Source organism: Oncorhynchus gorbuscha, linkage group LG01, assembly GCF_021184085.1.
Source record: "Oncorhynchus gorbuscha isolate QuinsamMale2020 ecotype Even-year linkage group LG01, OgorEven_v1.0, whole genome shotgun sequence".
Taxonomy (NCBI): Eukaryota; Metazoa; Chordata; class Actinopteri; order Salmoniformes; family Salmonidae; genus Oncorhynchus; species Oncorhynchus gorbuscha.
Genome location: NC_060173.1, coordinates 47206397 through 47225886, shown reverse-complemented (window position 1 = coordinate 47225886; position 19490 = coordinate 47206397). Strand labels below are relative to the sequence as shown.

The window sequence follows — 19490 nt, the reverse complement described above, 5'->3', positions numbered from 1 at the left end:
ATACATTTTCATTAGCCAACTATGAGATAATCTAGTACTTTAGTTTCTATTATCCGACTCCTGTCAGTTATTTTGTTTTTGACAAACCCCTGTACTGTTACGGATATTTTGCCTATGAAAATATAAACTGATTGATTACTGACCTCTAAAATATAGTTCTAGACAGAATACAGACATGGTTGAAAACATCGGAAAAAAAGATGGTTTATGAAAATAACGTTAGACATTGAAACTGAAGATGCACAATCACAAGTCAGGATGAAAAATAACCAATGATTTCTATTTTATTACATTAAATTATACAAACATTTGTTATAAAATACACAATTTCCTCTGGAAATAAAATAAGGAAATAAATGAAACACATCCAGAAGGATTTTTTTAAAGACATTTTTTTAATGCAGCTTGCTGATCAGTTGTGCCAATCAGGATCTAGGAAATGTAACAAGCCATTGATGTCCTGATTTTCATCCATGGATCAGTCTCTAAAACCAGAGATGGAACACATTTAAAAAATTGTCAACAGCATGGTTAACTGACAACACTAACTGATCCGTCACATGCATCAAAAAACAAGAAAGCAAAATATTTTTTGGAAAAGATGTTCTGTGATTCTTAATGTAAACATTTAGGGCAGTAGTGTATCTGTACAGGCACTCCAGTTATCAGTTCCTTCAGAACACTGCAGCAGTGTGATGGCTCTCCAGTCCCGCTACTGCTATGAAAACCCAATAAAAGTTTGTCGTGACTTTGGGTAAGAAAAGGCTGTACTAAATGGATGCCATTTATACAGTGCAGCAGCCGTGCTACTCATACATGTTCTATGCTGGTGGTGTCCTCCATAATTCCTCCTCATTCCCACTTGTAAATTTTGAGCATCTTCTCAGTGAGAGAGGCCAGGTAACTGCCCTGGTTCACCTCAAATGGACAGATGTCCAACACTGGGAGGTCAGCAGACAACTTCTGAATCAGGGATCCACTCCCTGCATCCCACACCTGGGGAAAAAAGATGACATGATTAGAAACAATGGCTCAATGTGAAGCTCGAGCCAGTTTTATATAATTCAAACTATTCCCCAAATGCCTCAAAACAGAGTCAAGCCTCTCACTTTTATGGATTTCTTTCAACCACAAAACAGTTGAACCATTTGGGAAGAATCAATCTCAACAGTGGAGTAAATTTTAACTGAGCCTAACTTCTAATAATACATCAGCCAACCTGGAAAAAGTGCTCGTTTTTGTTGTTGCAGGCTGTCATCAATCCTAGATCAAACAATGGGGTAATACAAAGTAAGGCCGGATGTCACGTAAAATTAAGTGGTCGAAGGTCAAATATGGTTAAAATGGTCATAATGGAAATAGTAATAGATTTAGGGCAAATATCCTGAAATTCTTAACTAAAACTGAGTAGATGATCAAACAGACTCAATGCATTAAAACAGAAAAGCATGTGGAGAAGTGGATTCGGATATTTCAGCCACATCCGTTGCAGACAGGTGTATAAAAAATAATAATAAAAACATTTTAAAAATCGAGCACATAGCCATGCAATCTCCATAGACAAACATTTGCATTTCAATAGCCTCACTGATGAGCTCAGTGACTTTCAATGTGATACCATCATAGGATGTCACCTTTCCAACAACTCAGTTCATCAAACTTCTGCCCTGCTAGAGCTGCCCCGGACAACTGTAAGTGCTGTTACTGTGAAGTGGAAGAGTCTAGAAGCAACAACTGCTCAAACACTAAGTGGTAGGCCACACAAGCTCACAGAATGGGACCGCCAAGTGCTGAAGCATAAAAATAGTCTGCCCTGAGATGCAACACTCACTACTGTATTCCAAACTGCCTCTGGAAGTAACGTCAGCTAAATAACTGTTCGACGGGCGGTTCATGTACTGGGTTTCCATGGCCGTGCAGCCGCACTCAAGCCTAAGATCACCATACGCAATTCCAAGCGTCGGCTGGAGTGGTGTAAAGCTCACCGCCATTGGAATCTGGGGCAGTAGAAACACATTCTCTGGAGTGATGAATTACGCTTCATCATCTGGCAGTCCAAAAGGACAAATCCGGGTTTGAATGCATAGTGCCAACTGTGGAGGTTGGTGAAGGAGGAATAATGGTCTGGGGCTGATTTTCATGGTTCGGGCTAGGCCCATTTGTCATTGTATGATGTAGAGTGAAGACTATCTAGATGATTCTGTGCTCTTATACGATCCTTTCCTGTTTCAATATGATAATGCCCACGTGCACAAAGCGAGGTCCATACAGAAATGGTTTGTCGAGCTCAGTGTGGAAGAACTTGACTGGCCTTCAGAGGTCTGACCTCAACCCCATCAAACACCTGGGATGAATTGGAATGCCAACTGCAAGCCAGGCCTAATCGCCCTGACCTCACTAATACTCGTGGCTGAATGGAATTAAGTCCTGCAGCAATTTTTTTATTTCACCTTTATTTAACCAGGTAGGCAAGTTGAGATCAAGTTCTCATTTACAATTGCGACCTGGCCAAGATAAAGCAAAGCAGTTTGATACATACAACAACACAGAGTTGCACATACAGTCAATAATACAGTAGAAAAATAAGTCTATATACAATGGAGGTGAGACAAGGGAGGTAAAGGCAACAACAAAAAAAGGCCATGGTGGTAAAGTAAATACAATATAGCAAGTAAAACACTGGAATGGTAGATTTGCAGTGGAAGAATGTGCAAAGTAGAGATAGAAATAATTGGGTGCAAAGGAGCAAAATACCCAAATACAGTAGGGGAAGAGGTAGTTGTTTGGCCTAAATTATAGATGGGCTATGTACAGGTGCAGTGATCCGTTCTGACAGCTGGTGCTTAAAGCTAGTGAGGGAGATAAGTGTTTCCAGTTTCAGAGATTTTTGTAGTTTGTTCCAGTCATTGGCAGCAGAGAACTGGAAGGAGAGGCAGCCAAAGGAGGAATTGGCTTTGGGGGTGACCAGAGATATACCTGCTGGAGCGCGTGCTACAGGTGGGTGCTGCTATGGTGACCAGCGAGTTGAGATAAGGGGGACTTTACCTAGCAGGGTCTTGTAGATGACCTGGAGCCAGTGGGTTTGGCGACGAGTATGAAGCGATGGCCAGCCAACGAGAGCGTACGGGTCGCAGTGGTGGGTAGTATATGGGGCTTTGGTGACAAAACAGATGGCACTGTGACAGTAAACTGGATGCAGTCCGAGTAGAGTTTCGGAAGCTATTTTGAAGATGACATCGCCAAAGTCGAGGATCGGTAGGATGGTCAGTTTTACAAGGGTATGTTTGGCAGCATGAGTGAAGGATGCTTTGTTGCGAAATAGGAAGCCAATTCTAGATTCAACTTTGAATTGGAGATGTTTAATGTGAGTCTAGAAGGAGAGTTTCCAGTCTATCCAGACACCTAGCTATTTGTAGTTGTCTACATATTCTAAGTCAACCATCCAGAGTAGTGATGCTGGACTGGCGGGTAGGTGCAGGCAGCGATCGGTTGAAGAGCATGCATTTAGTTTTACTTGTATTTAAGAGCAGTTGGAGGCCACGGAATGAGAGTTGTATGGCATTGAAGCTCGTCTGGAGGGTTGTTAACAGTGTCCAAAGAAGGGCCAGAAGTATACAGAATGGTGTCGTCTGCGTAGAGGTGGATCAGAGACTCACCAGCAGCAAGAGCGACATCATTGATGTATACAGAGAAGAGAGTCAGCCCAAGAATTGAACCCTGTGGCACCCCCATAGAGGTTCAATGTTCCAACATATAGTGGAAAGCCTTCCCAGAAGAGTGGAGGCAGTTATAGCAGCAAAGGGGGGGGGACCAACTCCATATTAATACCAATGATTTCAGATTGAGATGTTCCATAAGCATAAGCATAAGCGTCCACATACTTTTGACCAAACAAGAAATAGCCAAAATTTTACAAACACACAAAAAACATCTCTCCAATGTTGTAAACAAATCTGTGCACGTCTCTGTTAGTGAGCATTTCTCCTTTACCAATATAATCAATCCACCTGACAGGTGTGGCATATCACGAAGCTAATTAAACAGCATGTTCATTACACAGGTGCACACACCTTGTACTGGGGACAATAACATGCCACTAAAATGTACAGTTTTGGAACTAAACAATACCACAGATGTTTCAAGTTGAGGTTGAGTGCAATTGTCATTGTGACTGCAGGAATGTCCATCAGAGCTGTGGCCAAATCATTTTACGTTCATTTCTCTATCATAAGCCACTTCCAACGTCGTTTGAGAATTTGGAAGTGCGTCCAACCGGCCTCACAACCGCAGACCAGGTGTATGGCGTCATGCAGGCGAGCAGTTTGATGTCAACGTTGTGAACAGAGTGCACCATGGTGGCGGTGGGGTTATGGTATGGGCAGGCACAAGCTACGGACAACAGACAGAGATACTGCGACGAGATCCTGAGGCCCATTTTTGTGCCATTCATCCGCAGCTATCACTTCATGTTTCAGCATGGCCTCATTTCACAAGGATCTATACATAATTCCTAGAAGCTGAAAATGTCCCAGTTCTTCTATGGCCTGCATACTCACCAGACATGACAGCCATTGAGCATGTTTGGAGATGCTCTGGATCAATAGCGTGTTCCAGTTCAAACCAAATTCAGCAACTTCGCACAGCCATTGAAGAGGAGTGTGACAACATTAAAGGCCACAATCAAAAGCCTGATCAACTCTATGCAAAGGACATGTGTCACACTGCATGAAGCAAATGCTGGTCAAACCAGATACTAACTGGTTCTGATCCACGACCTTACCTTTTAGTTGTTTTTAGTATGTGACCAACAGATGCATATTTGTACTCCCAGTCATGTGAAATCCATAGATGAAGGCCTAATGCATTTATTTAAATTGACTGAGTTCCTTATATGACCTAAAAAATTAAAAAATCAAATTAAAATCGTAGAAATTGTTGCATGTTGCGTTTATATTTAGTTTCCTGTAATTGAACATTCAGATGTGTTCAGTTACAGTTGGTCTGTAGCACCACTTAAGACCAATCTCAAATGATGTAGAGCCTCTCAGAAAACTGCAGGAGACCCCATTGACCCAGGAGAATATTACCTCTTAAGATTCAGACTTTCTGGGCCAGAGAAATTGAAAGTGTAATGTTATTTTTAAGTGGAAAAAAGTACAAGCAGACAAAAAGGATGGTCGCAGATCCTATCCAAATTTACTGAGCAAGTCAATACAAACTTAAATCATACTTTAAATCTTAAATACATAGACTATGGTATAAACATATTTATAGTTGCTTTTGGTGTAATTATTATCTTCAAAGCCATGCATATAAACAGATAAAGCATACAGCATGTTCCATCATATTGGTAAAACTTGGGCATTAGCAAACCAATATAATTCTCCGACAGTATAGATTCCCACTAACTACTCAGAGAGACACTTCTGAACAATAAGCACATCTTGTGAGGATCAGACATTCTGGGGCAGAGATATTTGGACTGAGGGGTCATGTGTAAATGCAGTCAAAGTTGACATTTTTTGGGGTAATGATGAATCTCAACCATATTAACTGAATAAAGTAAAAATACACACACACAAAATTGCATCCATGCCAGTGGCTCACCATGATGGAGTTGGTGGCCTCGTCCCCGGCACACACCAGAGTGGAGCCCTCCCCGGCCGGGCTTCTGAACACGGCATTCTTGGTGAGCAGCTTGCAGGAGGGGCCAGCGCTGAATGTCTGGACTGGGTAGCAGGAACACGAGGGTTCCTGAGCCACGTCCTGCTGGGGGGTCCTGTTCAGCTCCATCAGAACACAGCGCAGCAATGGCTTGGAGCGCCCTGGACGGGATCAAACACAGAGACTGTCAGTCTAAATACGAGAGCTAGTGGTCACCTACCCTGGTCCTGGAGAGCTAAATGGGGAGTATAGGCTTTTGTTACAGCCCAGCACAAGCCAAAACAAAACACCTGCTTTGAAATATAAGAATTAATCCAGCAAACAGAGAGATTCCAGGACAACAGACCCACAACTAAGTAAAAAGCAGAAAAAAATGCCTATACATCTTATTACATTTACAGTACCAGTCTAAAGTTTGGTCATTCAAGGGTTTTTCTTTATTTTTACTATGTTCTTCATTGTAGAATAATAGTGAAAGACATTAAAACTATGAAATAACATACAGAATCATGTAGTAAACAACCAAACAAACAAAAAAAGCTATTTTATATTTGAGAATCTTCAAAGTAGCCACCCCTTGATGACTGCTTTGCACACTCTTGGCATTCACTCAACCAGCTTCACCTGGAATGCTTTTCCAACAGTCTTGAAGGAGTTCCCACATATGCTGAGCACCTGTTGGCTGATTTTCCTTCACAATGCGGTCCAACTCATCCCAAACCATCTCAATTGGATGATTGTGGAGGCCAGGTCATCTGATGCAGCACTCCATCACTCTCCTTCTTGGTCAAATAGCCCTTACACAGCCTGGAGATGTGTTGGGTCATTATCCTGTTCGAAAACCAAATGATAGTTCTAAGCCCAAACCAGATGGGATGGCGTATTGCTGCAGAATGCTGTGGTAGCCATGCTGGTTAAGTGTGCCTTGAATTCTATATAAATCAGACACCGTCACCAGCAAAGTACCCCCACACATCACAGTGGGAACCACACATGCAGAGGCCATCTGTTCACTTACTCTGCGTCTCACAAAGACAAGGTGGTTGGAACCAAAAATCTCAAATTTGGACTTATCAGACCAAAAAGGACACATTTACACCGGTCTAATGTCCATTACTTGTGTTTCTTGGCCTAAGCAAGTCTCTCCTTCTTATTGGTGTCCTTTAGTAATGGTTCTTTGGCGCAATTGGACTATGAAGGTCTGAGTCACGCAGCCTCCAATGAACAGTTGATGTTGAGATGCGTCTTTACTGAACTCTGAAGCATTTATTTGGGCTGCAATTTTTGAGGCTTGTAACTCTGATGAACTCATCTTCCTTCAAGATTGTTGAAAAAGCATTCCAGGTGAAGCTGATTGAGTGAATGCCAAGAGTGTGCAAAGCTGTCAAAGGGAAAGGGTGGCTGGTAGTGAGCGAGACAAACTCAGCAAAGGCCCTGTCTTTCAAAGACATTTAGTAAGACAAATCCATATAACTTCACAGATCTTCATTGTAAAGGGTTTAAACACGGTTTCCCATGCTTGTTCAATGAACCATAAATTAATGAACATGCACCTGTGAAACAGTCATTAAGACACAAACAGCTTACATTAAGGTCACAGTTATAAAAACTTAGTACACTAAAGAGTTAGGACACTTTCTTCTGACTCTGAAAAACACCAAAAGGAAAATGCCCAGGGTCCCTGCTCATCTGCGTGAACATGCCTTAGGCATGCTACAATGAGGCATGAGGACTGCAGATGTGGCCAGGGCATATAAAATGCAATGTCCGTACTGTGAGACGCCTAAGACAGCACTACAGGGAGACAGGACGTGCAGTTGATCATCTTCGCAATAGCAGACCACGTGTAACACCTGCACAGGATCGGTACATCCGAACATCACACCTGCTGGACAGGTTCAGGATGGAAACAACAACTGCCCGAGTTACACCAGGAACGCACAATCCCTCCAACAGTGCTCAGACTGTGCGCAACAGGCTGAACAAGACTGGACTGAGGGTTTGTAGGCCTGTTGTAAGGCAGCTGGTCGGATTTGCGTTTAAATTCACTCGATTTCCAAAGACAAACATTTTGAATTGCATGCGGTTAAAGTGAAAGTATATAAGGACTCACACATCACTGTAGTCGGCTGCTACAGACCGCCCTCGGGAGATGCACTTAACTCTGATGTCCTGCACTAGCAAAATGCCTCGGAATTCATTCTTTTAGGAGATTTGAACTGGGACATGCTTACATCTGTATTGGACTCTTAAAGACTCCCTGAATCTCGCTCAATTAATTAATGTGCCAAAAAGACCAAATCCCAGAACACCTAACAAATCAACTCTATTGGACATTATTCTAACAAATACACATCTGGGATATTCTGTAATGATGTCCGTGATCACCGTGCATATTGCTTGTGTTAGAAATACAAAATAAATTACCGAAGCCAAACCCTGTTATATTTTTCAAAGACATTTTAGACAGTTTGATGAGCAAGCATTCTTACATGATCTGTACCATAATATTGACAGAATACGTCTGACTCCTGATGTTGACACTGCCAGGGACTATTTTTATATGAAATGTGTCCATTTGTGATAAGCATGCCCATGTGAAGAAATTTAGAATCAGTGGAAGGGACCATACCTGGTTTTCAGATAACTTGGCAGAATTAATTAGAAAGAGAAATATATACAGTTGAAGTCGGAAGTTTATACACCTTAGCCAAATACATTTAAACTAAGTTTTTCACAATTCCTGACATTTAATCCAACCAAAAATTCCCTGTTTTAGGTCAGTTAGGATCACCACTTTATTTTAAGAATGTGAAATGTCAAAATAATAGTAGAGAGAATGATTTATTTCAGCTTATTTCAATCATCACATTCCCAGTGGGTCAGAATTTTTCATACACTCAATTAGTATTTGGTAGCATTGCCTTTAAATTGTTTAACTTGGGTCAAACATTTCAGGTAGCCTTCCACAAGCTTCCACAATAAGTTGGGTGAATTTTGGCCCATTCCTCCTGACAGAGCTGGTGTAACTGAGTCAGGTTAGTAGGCCACCTTGCTCACACACACACTTTCAGTTCTGCACACAACTTTTCTATAGGATTGAGGTCAGGGCTTTGTGATGGCCACTCCAATACCTTGACTTTGTTGTCCTTAAGCCATTTTGCCACAACTTTGGAAGTATGCTTGTGGTCATTGTCCATTTGGAAGACCCATTTGCAACCAAGTTTTAACTTTCTGACTGATGCTTCAATATATCCACATAATTTCCCACCCTTTTGATGCCATCCATTTTGTGAAGTGCACCAGTCCCTCCTGCAGCAAAGCACCCCCACAATATGATGCTGCCACTCCCGTGCTTCACGGTTGGGGTGGTGTGCTTCACGGTTGGGATGGTGTTCTTCATCTTGGAAGCCTCCCCCTTTTCCTCCAAACATAATGGTAATTATGGCCAAACAGTTCTATTTTTGTTTCATCAGACCTGAGGACATTTCTCAAAAAAGTACAATCTTTGTCCCTATGTGCAGCAAACCGTAGTCTGGCTTTTTTATGGTGGGTTTGGAGCAGTGGCTTCTTCCTTGCGGAGTGGCCTTTCAGGTTATGTCGATATTGGACTCGTTTTACTGCGGATGTAGATACTTTTGTACCCGTTTCCTCTAGCATCTTCACACTTTGCTGTTGTTCTGGGATTGATTTGTACTTTTCACACCAAAGTACATTAATCTCTAGGAGACAGAACACATCTCCTTCCTGAGCGGTATGATGGCTGCGTGGTCCCATGGTGTTTATACTTGGGTACTACTGTTTGTACAGATGAACGTGGTACCTTCAGGCATTTGGAAATTGCTCCCAAGGATCAACCAGACTTGGAGGTCTACAATTTGTTTCCTGAAGTCTTGGCTGATTTATTTTGATTTTCCTATGATGTCAAGCAAAGAGGCACTGAGTTTGAAGGTAGGCCTTGAAATACATCCACAGGTACACCACCAATTGACTCAAATTACATCAAATTAGCCTGTCAGAATCTTCTAAAGCCATGACATAATTTTCTGGAATTTTCCAAGCTGTTTAAAAGGCACAGTCAACTTAGTGTATGTAAACTTCTGACCCACTGGACTGGTGATACAGTGAATTATAAGTGAAACAATCAATCTATAATTCTGTTTGTTTTATCAAAGGCCTTTGATTCAGTTGACCATGAATTGTTGCTAGCTAGACTCAAAAACATTGGTGTCAGTGAAGGGGCAGCAAATATGCAGATGAAACAGTCATATATTCATGTGCTCCTTCTTCAACAGCCTGAACCAGAGAACTCCAGACTGCTTTTGTCACTGCAGGCCTCTTAGTAGTCTCAAACTGGTCTTGAATGTACAAAAAAATAAATTCATGACCTTTACCAGAGCTAGAACTCTGCCAGAGAAGGTTAGCATTGTCACATCTGGTGGCTTAACCACTGAAAAAGTTTCATCCTACAAACATTTAGGTATTTGGTTGATGACAAGTTGTCCTTTAAAGTTCATGCGGATAATCTTGTGACAAAGCTTAAATGTTGTTTTTATTTTCGTAATAAGGCTTGCTTCCCACTTATGGCTAGAAAGAATCTTATTCAGGCCACTTTTCTCTCTGTAATTGATTATGGTGACTTGTATATGCATGCAGCCTCCACTGTCTTACAGAGACTGGACACTTTTTATCATGCATCTTTGCACTTTATTACAAAATGCCAAGTCACTCACTCACCATTGCACCTTGCACCAATGGGTAGGTTTGCACAGAATTTATATGCACAGAAAGACACATTTTTATGTGTTCATCTACAAAGCCCTTTTGGGTAAACTCCCTCTTTACCTCTGTAGTCTAGTCTCCTTCACCACCAGCAGTCACCATACCCAGTCTGCTAGGTGGTTGCTACTTAAATCCCCAGGATATTCACAATATTAGGCAAGACTGCCTTCTCTTCTTGTGCACCAGAGGCATGGAATAGTCTACAATCCATGCTTCATCTAGATATGTTAGTGACCCTGAATGAATTTAAAACATTGATGGAAGACTTACGGAGGAGTGTAAAATGCTTTTTTTAGGCTGGATCATGTATGTTTTAATTATGTAATGTATTAATTGTTGCAGCCTTCTTGGCCAGGTATCCCTTGAAAAAAGAGACTATGGGTCTCACTGGGCTTCTCCTGGTAAAATATGTATATATCACACTACCGGGGTCACGTAGAAATGTCCTTGTTTTTGAAAAAAATATATAATATTAAGTCGTCTATTAAAATAATATAAAATTGATCAGACATACAGTGTAGACATTGTTAATTTTGAAAATGACTATTGTAGCTGGAAAAGACAGATTTTTTAAAATGGAATATCTACATAGGCATACAGAGGCTCATTGTCAGCAATCATCACTCCAGTTTTCCAATAGCACATTGTGTTAGCTAATCCAAGTTTATCATTTTAAAAGGCCATTAGAAAACCCTTTAGCAATTTTGTTAGCACAAAATATTTAGACTACTTGAGTATCTGGAGCATCAGCATGTGTGTTTGATTACAGGCAAAAAATGGCCAGAAACAAAGATCTTTCTTCTGATACTCGTCAGACTATTCTTGTTCTGAGAAACGAAGGCTATTCCATGCGAGAAATTGCCAAGAAACTGAAGATCTAGTACAACGCTGTGTACTATTCCCTTCACAGAACTGCGCAAACTGGCCCTAACCAGAATACAAAGAGTGGGAGGCCCCGGTGCATAACTGAGCAAGAGGACAAGTACATTGTTTCTCAAACTAGACAAGTCCTCAACAGCTTCATTAAATAGTACCCGCAAAACACCCGTTTCAACATCAACAGTGAAGAGGCGACTCCGGGATGCTGAGTTCCTCTGTCTAGTGTGTGTTTTTGCCCATCTTAAACTTTTCATTTTATTGGCCAGTCTGAGATATCGCTTTTTCTTTGCAACTCTGCCTAGAAGGCCAGCATCCCAGAGTCACCTCTTCACTGTTGACATTGAGACTGGTGTTTTGCGGGTACAATTTAATGAACCTGCCAGTTGAGGACTTGTCTAGTGTCTAGTTTGAGAAACAATGTACTTGTCCTCTTGCTCAGTTATGCACAAGGGCCTCCCACTCCTCTTTCTATTCTGGCTAGAGCCAGTTTGCGCTGTTCTGTGAACGGAGTAGTACACAAAGTTGTATGAGATCTTCAGTTTCTTGGCAATTTTGAGCCTGTAATTTAACCCACAAATGCCGAGTATCCAGATACTCAACTAGTCTAAAGAAGGACAGTTTTATTGCTTCTTTAATCCAGACAACAGTTTTCAGCTGTGCTAACATAATTGCCAAAGGGTTTTCTAATGATCAATTAGCCTTTGAAAATTATAAACTTGGATTAGCTAATACAACGTGCCATTGGAAAACAGGAGTGATGGTTGCTGATAATGCGCCTCTGTACGCCTATGTAGATATTCCATATTTTTTTTAAACAGCTGCAATAGTCATTTACAACATTAATGTCTACACTGTATTTCTGATCAATTTGATGTTATTTTAAAATGGACAAAAAAATATATAATTTGCTTTTTTCCCCCAAAAACAAGGACATTTCTAAATGACCCCAAACTTTTGAACGGTAGTGTATAGACACATTTATTTAGGCCCTTCATTGCCCCTCATAGTCCTCCCCAGGATGGTATAGTCTCACCTGGTCTGTAGGTGACCAAACAGTGTCTGCTCTCTGGCTGCACCTGGATGTCTGTGCAGCCTCCTGTCTCCAGGGGCAACATGTGGGGTCTGTAGGTGGTCCCGTCTACTTGCTCCCAGAAGCAACCCCCATCCAGAGAGCCTGCGATGAGGCCACCACATGGGAACGAGCTGGAGGCGGCGCGAGGCACATAGGACAGGGATGCCACGGGACACCTGGGAGAAGCCAGAGGTCATGGTTGGTGCCTGTGGTTTTAAAAATCACACTGCATACTAAAATTGTATAACATATTATAATATATTACACTATGTGAATTACATTTCACACACACCATATAAATTAATATTCATTCCACCATCTTTGAAAGTGAGTAACAAAACAAATAAAATATCAAATCTAAGCCCAGAAATGTACCTGGTCAGATCCTCTTGTGAAGAAGGTAAAACTCTGGGCCCTACCTAGGTTATATTGACAGGTGTAGTTTAAACTGTGGTGTCGAATACAGACTAGATCACCTTTGCCCGCTGGCCTGGCTGTCAGACTGACCTGGAACGTAGTGGCTGTAGCTCCTGGACATGTGTGCTGGTGTCCCTGGTGTCATACACCAGCACGGAGCCATTACTGAGACCAGCGTACACATAGTTGTTGTTGTCCAGGCACCAGCAGCAGCTCCACACTGGTTTGCCTGTGTTGTAGGTCTGCACCACTGTGTTGGTCATTAGACTGCAGGAGAATAATGGTAAAGTTAGGATATTAGATTTAGAAGGGAAAATACTGTCCTTATTAACCATCAATGGTTTTGTTATCAATATTAAGTCTGAATGGTTCTTGCAATTCAGAAAAGTTCAATGTTCTTCTCCATCAGAGCCTGGGGCTATGAAGTCAATGCCATTCTGGAACACACGGTCCTGATAAATCTGCTTAGACACAGACTCTCTGCTTAGAAGCAGGCTATCTGGTTACCTTGTGAGTTTTATGGTGTTGTCCAGGGCAGCGGAGAGCAGGAGGCTGTCGGCCTGTCTGTTGAAGGCCAGGCCTCTGATCTGTTTGACATGGATAGGAATGTACTGGCAGGCCTTCAGATTCAACGTGCTCACCTTCTTCACCCCGCAGCCTGGCAGGTAGACACAGAGGGAGGAGGGGGAAGAGAGAGCAAAGGCAGAGAAATTATTACAAGAAGTAACAATACTTCCCTTTGATATTTTCACATCTATACAATCTGTGCAAAAAAACAAATGCTCACAGCTATTTTGTACTGAAAGCATATCAAAGCTTATCAAAGGTCTTACCGGGCACCAGGCTAGTGTGTGGAGAGGGCTGAGAGGCCAGCAGGCAGCTGAGGGGTTCACAGTAGGACAGCACCCTGCATCCCCCCACCTGGGACACCAGCACGGCCTTGGAGAAGACATAGTGGCCCCCCTGGGTGCTGTCCTGTGTCTGAAAGAGCCCAGAGAGAGATGCCGCTGAGCTCTGTGAGGGCCCACAGCCAGGCTGGGCCATCAGAGTCTTCAGCTCCTGACAGAGGTAGAAGGAAGAAAGAAAAGTGACCCACCTGCACTGTTCAATACCAATGGAAGTCAAGTCAAAAATAGCAGATACAGTATGTGATCAGAAAGACATTGAAAGTCAACATACAATCATCATAGTGGATTTAGGGGTAGATTTATCTCAATGATTAGGGCTCGGTATTCTAGTCCACCTGATAAATGGTACGGAGACTGGGGGATGACCGGTAAAGCAATGGGAATAAAGTACCTGTAGCTGCTTGTGCAGTTCCCCACATTCGTCTGTCATCACCTGCAGTTGTAGTCGGCACTGCGCTGACTCCAGTTCAGCCTTTCTACGCAGTGAATGCTCTTGCTCCAGTGACCTGCACACAACACATTCAGACACACTCACTCAACAGCTCCATTGCTACAGTAGTGAATCAGGTCAGATTCATGCCAATATCAGCAGTTCAGAAAATAAACTAAAGAGGTGAGCAGCTACTTCACCTCTTCATACTCTCCTGCTCAGTGTTGTCCAGAGCCCTCAGCTTGCGCGCGTACAGGAGGACGATATCGGTGCGCTTGGTTTTCTTGTTGCACTGCAGACATACAGCAGAAGATCATTACAAGAGCCAGACGGAGTCTGATGGGACGCCTTCACGTCACTGTCTGCGTATTAAGTCAATTGTTTTTTGGGGGTCATATTTTATGGTGGTGTTTTCTCAGATGTAAGTAATTCAGAGGGGATTTCTTAAGTTTCGACTCATTTTTGAATGCTTGAGGAAGCTGCGCCTCCAGCACAGATTCCACCTGGTGCCAGTCACTACAGTGGAAGTAGGAGCTTGTTTTTTTTCCACTTAGGATGAAATAGATTCTCCTTTCTTTCAAATGCTGAGTGCAGACCTTTTCAATTTTCCTGTTCATAGTGGAACCAGGAGCAATTCCAGTCCTCTCCCCCCACACATACCAAGGCTGACAGACAGACATGAAGACACCGACCTGGGGACACCTGGCTCCCTGGCCCTTGCCCTTCACCCAGCGGGCGATGCAGTTGTAGCCAAAGAGATGTCCGCAGCGAAGGGTGGCCAGGCGATGCTCCCCTGACGTGGTCCAGGGCTCAAAGCAGATGGAGCAGGTCTCCCCTTCCCCCTCATCCCCCTGGGACAACCGAAGGGCCGGTGCACTGGAGGCTAGTGGGTCTGATACAACCTAGAGGGGACAGAGAGATGATGCATGACATTTCTGACAGTGCATGGGAATAAATAAAAATGGCACAATGCTACTAGAGAAACTGCACTAATGAGCTAATCATCACCAGCACTGCAGTGCATCTCCTCCTCATGGACTGCACCAGATTTGCCAGTTCTTGCTGTGAGATGTTACCCCACTCTTCCACCAAGGCACCTGCAAGTTCCCGGACATTTCTGTGGGGGGGCGGCGGCCCTAGCCCTCAACCTCCGATCCATCATGTCCCAGACATGCTCAATGGGATTGAGATCAGGGCTCTTCGCTGGTCATGGCAGAACACTGACATTCTTGTCTTGCAGGAAATCACACAGCAGCAGTATGGCTGGTGGATCATGTACTCCCGCTCTAGAGTACAGGCCACAGTGTAATGCTCATTCCTTCGATGATAAATCGCGAATCCGAGCATCACCCCTGGTGAGACAAAACCGCAACTCGTCAGTGAAGAGCAGTGGTCCAGCGACGCTGGGTTTGTGCCCATAGGCGACGCTATTGCCGGTGAAATCTGGTGAGGACCTGCCTTACAGCAGGCCTACAAGCCCTCAGTCCAGCCTCTCTCTGCCTATTGCAGACCGTCTGAGCCCTGATGGAGGGATTGTGCATCCTGTCCCACAGGTGGGATGTTCGGATGTACCGATCCTGTGCAGGTAATGTTACATGTAGTCTGCCACTGCGAGGACAATCAGCTGTCCACCCTGTCTCCCTGTAGCGCTCTTATGAGTCTCACAGTACGGACATTTCAATTTATTGCCCTGGCCACATCTGCAGTCCTCATACCTCCTTGCAGCATGCCAAAGGCATGTTCACGCAGATGAGCAGGGACCCTGGGCATCTTTCTTTTGGTGTTTTTCAGAGTCACTAGAAAGGTCTCTTTAGTGTCCTACGTTTTCATAACTGTGACCTTAATTGCCTACCGTCTGTAAGCTGTTAGTGTTAACTCCACAGGTGCATGGTCATTAATTGTTTCTGGTTCATTGAACAAGCATGGACAAAGTGTTTAAACCCTTTACAGTGAAGATATGTGAAGTTATTTGGATTTTTACAAATTATCTTTGAAAGACAATGTCCTGAAAAAAATATGTTTATTTCTTTGCTGATTTTAGTATGCCCATCCAAGAGTGTAGGCCAATCACTGGCAATGAATGTGGTCTTACCTCAGGATTCACTTGATTTCCAGTCACGGTCCTCGCAGCCTCTGTGGTTGCATTAGAATCTATACACAGGATGGCATGGTGAGATTCACTCTTTATAGGTTACAGTAGAAAATGGCTATGTACTGATCAGACTTGAGTTTGGTTTACCTAAAGAATAAAGGCCTTCGGGTGGCGTGACTGCAACTGGAGGGTTTGGACGAGGGTTGGAGGGAACGGCCGAGTTGGGAGGCTCTGCTGCTGGCCCCAGGGGATCTGCCTCATCCTCCGACTCGCTCAGCTCCGTCGTACTCCCAGAGTCGCCCTCGGCCTGGTTGGCTGCAGGGACTCGCAGCAGGAAATCCAGGAAGCTGCTAGCACGAGCAGCGTTCTGGGTGGAGGAGTGCTCCCTGAGGCCTGGCCTTGAACCACACAGAAACAATACAGGTACAATCAATGGGTATAACATGGGGTGAAATAGGTACTCAATGAAGCATACAATTATGTCTCCAGTATGGATACTCAGTTTAGAGGGAATCCAGTCCAACCATAACTACCTGGCTCTCCGATGCCTCAGGGTGGCTGCTGTGGTGACCCTGGGCTCAATATGACCCTCACTTCTGATCCTGGACCCAACTTGACCCTCCACTCTGGCTCTGTTCTGACTGAACGCCCAGGTGTTCGGGAGCCGTGGTGGGTCACAGGGAGCTGCATCTGCCTCGTCCTCTGTTTCACTGCCAGAGTCAGGGATGACGATAGGGAGATTTACCTGGTCTGCCACAACATCTGGCTCTGGTTCCCTACTGGGGCCCCCCAGCTGCAAGTCCACCTCCATCGCCTCCATCACCTCCATCTCATAACCTATGGGTGGGGGGCTAAAAATGAATTGCCTTCAATAGGAAGGATAATCCAACTGCCTGAGATGTTAACAAATGATTTCCCTCTGGACTTCAGTGTTCTCAGACACTATTGTAGCCAACGGTCTTAATTGCAAGCAAACGTGAGTACAGTGAACCAATTCTGACTGAAGCCACAAAGGGTGACAACAAAAATCAGGTTATGTAACTTGCATGCAATGCTAACTTTAGCTATAAATGCATCATGGCTTAATTTAACTGTCGTACCCCCATCAGAACCCAAAATATAAGGATGTTTTACTCCAATGGTTGTAAACAAACTTCATAGCCTCATAACAAGGTTAAAACATCCCTAACGCGGTCTATGAATTTGAGCGTGATTACTGTTGACCAAAACAGTGGCGGGGATTCGCTTTGTTATTGTTAGAAACTGCAGGTTGGCCGTTTTAAGGTAAAAGTTAGGTAACAATAGACATAGCTAACTGGTAGCTAACAATTATAACGTTATTTAGCCAAGTGCCACTGCTAACTACGTAGCTAGTTACCTTGCCATAGCCGGCTGCACAGGCTGAGCGAAACAAGACTCCGAACAGGATTACGGATGTGCAGGTTTTGGAACTGGCAAGTAGCCAACGTTACATTGAGAGACTAGCTGAAGTCAATTCCATTGTGAACGAAGTTTACATTGGCGGAAGCCAAAGCAAAGGCCGTTCGGCTAGCTAGCTACAGTAACGTTGGCTACTCGAAACAGCAAAAGCTAAAGTACACGAACAACTTGATTATTTGGTGACAGTCTCGAATGTGATCAATGGAATAACCCCACCACGTGGTTTTCATAACTATATACTTTTTTGGGAAATAGCCTAAATGAGCTAGAATGGTAACGTTAACTAGCTAGTTCGCCGCAGATCAGTCTCTGCTGCATCCATTGCTTCTTCTTAGGTAGGGTTTATCGGCGGTTGTAAGCCATAGTGCCATACATTACCGACACATACTGTACCGGAGTGTGGGCCAGAGACAGGAAGAAACTAAATCCTACCTACCAGCCTAGTTGCTCTTAAAAAAATATTACATATGAAACTATATCTAATTACGTTCTACAATATACTATTTCATTTGATGTGTCCCCTTCTCTCTCTCATTAGACCTCAGCCTCTCTTTCCCTCTGATACTGCCCACACTGTAGCTATACATGGGCCACGGTCTCTGCTTTCTGGCAATAATCACACTTTCCTGTTGGATCCTTTCCTATCACATGTAAAGTCTTATTTGACCGGATGTGTCCCACCCGTAATCTTGTAAAAAAATATATATATAAAAATAGCCTCCTCTTCTGTCACATCCTCTCGTCCTCCCCGACTTCTTTGTACCTAAAATAAATACATGTCTACCCTTAGTATCTCTATTCCACTGCTCCTGCCATCTCTCCACCATCACTGTCCATTTCAGGCTTTTGCCTTGCTCATTGAAACTACAACATCAATATCCCTGTTTAAATTAGTTGCATGGGCAGTGTAGCATCTTACATCTACTTCTTACCTTGAAAAATTGCGTGTGACCCAAACTGTCCTTGCCAGTGTAAAACTTCGTGGGTTACCATGAAAATAGTTCAACTACATTGCTTTTAACTTCAACGTTAAGACATTTGGTGTAATAATCTGATCGCAGTCATAGTTTCTTTGCTATCCCCATTGTCTATTTTTTTCTTCTTCTGTGCGTTATATGGCGGACCACAACCCAAAAAGTGTATTGCCGCCACCAACTGGACGGATTGAAAAAGCAAAACAAGTTCAATTAAAGTGAAGTCCATATGTGATAGGGAAACAAATTTAATCAACCCAAATTAAAAGAGTACGTACATTGACCAAAACAAAACTCCCACTTCTTCCATCGTTCAATTTTCCATATCTCCCTTCTCGTGCTCTAGGGCCTGAGAGGGTGGTATGGTTTGTGACTATGTTCCATGCTAGTGTTTTTTTTTTAAATTAATTTATTTCACCTTTATTTAACCAGGTAGGCAAGTTGAGAACAAGTTCTCATTTACAACTGCGACCTGGCCAAGATAAAGCAAAGCAGTTTGACAAATATAACAACACAGAGTGTCTACCCTTAGCTAGCTAGCTTGCTAGCTAGCCAGCTAGCCCCCGAATAGCAACACTGCAGAAACTATTACACTCAACGGAACGACTTGATTAGTGTAGTGTCAACAACGCACCCACTGCCAGCTGGCCTACTTCAGCAGTACTGTATCATTTTAATCATTTTAGTCAATAAGATTCTTGCTACGTAGCTTAACTTTCTGAACATTCGAGACGTGTAGTCCACTTGTCATTCCAATCTCCTTTGCATTAGCGTAGCCTCTTCTGTAGCCTGTCAACTATGTGTCTGTTTATCCCTGTTCTCTCCTCTCTGC

The 19490-nt window shown here is 43.3% G+C and overlaps 1 protein-coding gene across 3 annotated transcripts; it reads right to left on the bottom strand.

Moving 5' to 3' along the window:
- Positions 1-259: 259 nt before the first annotated feature.
- Positions 260-18798, bottom strand: LOC124038698 (E3 ubiquitin-protein ligase RFWD3-like). 3 transcript variants are annotated; one of them, XM_046354792.1, is made up of 14 exons: positions 18617-18758; positions 17623-18447; positions 16778-17081; positions 16392-16642; positions 16245-16303; positions 14845-15054; positions 14353-14444; positions 14114-14228; positions 13648-13873; positions 13322-13472; positions 12905-13081; positions 12359-12573; positions 5608-5825; positions 260-996 (listed from the first exon to the last, which is right to left on the bottom strand). In XM_046354792.1, the coding sequence occupies exons 3-14, from the start codon at positions 17071-17073 to the stop codon at positions 853-855; spliced, it is 2154 nt and encodes a 717-aa protein (XP_046210748.1). In that variant the 5' UTR covers positions 17074-17081; positions 17623-18447; positions 18617-18758; the 3' UTR covers positions 260-852. The 3 variants fall into 3 exon arrangements, with proteins under 3 accessions (XP_046210748.1, XP_046210742.1, XP_046210752.1); XM_046354786.1 differs by lacking the exon at positions 17623-18447 and having other exon boundaries at positions 18617-18798; XM_046354796.1 differs by lacking the exon at positions 17623-18447 and having other exon boundaries at positions 16778-17095; positions 18617-18731.
- Positions 18799-19490: the final 692 nt, after the last annotated feature.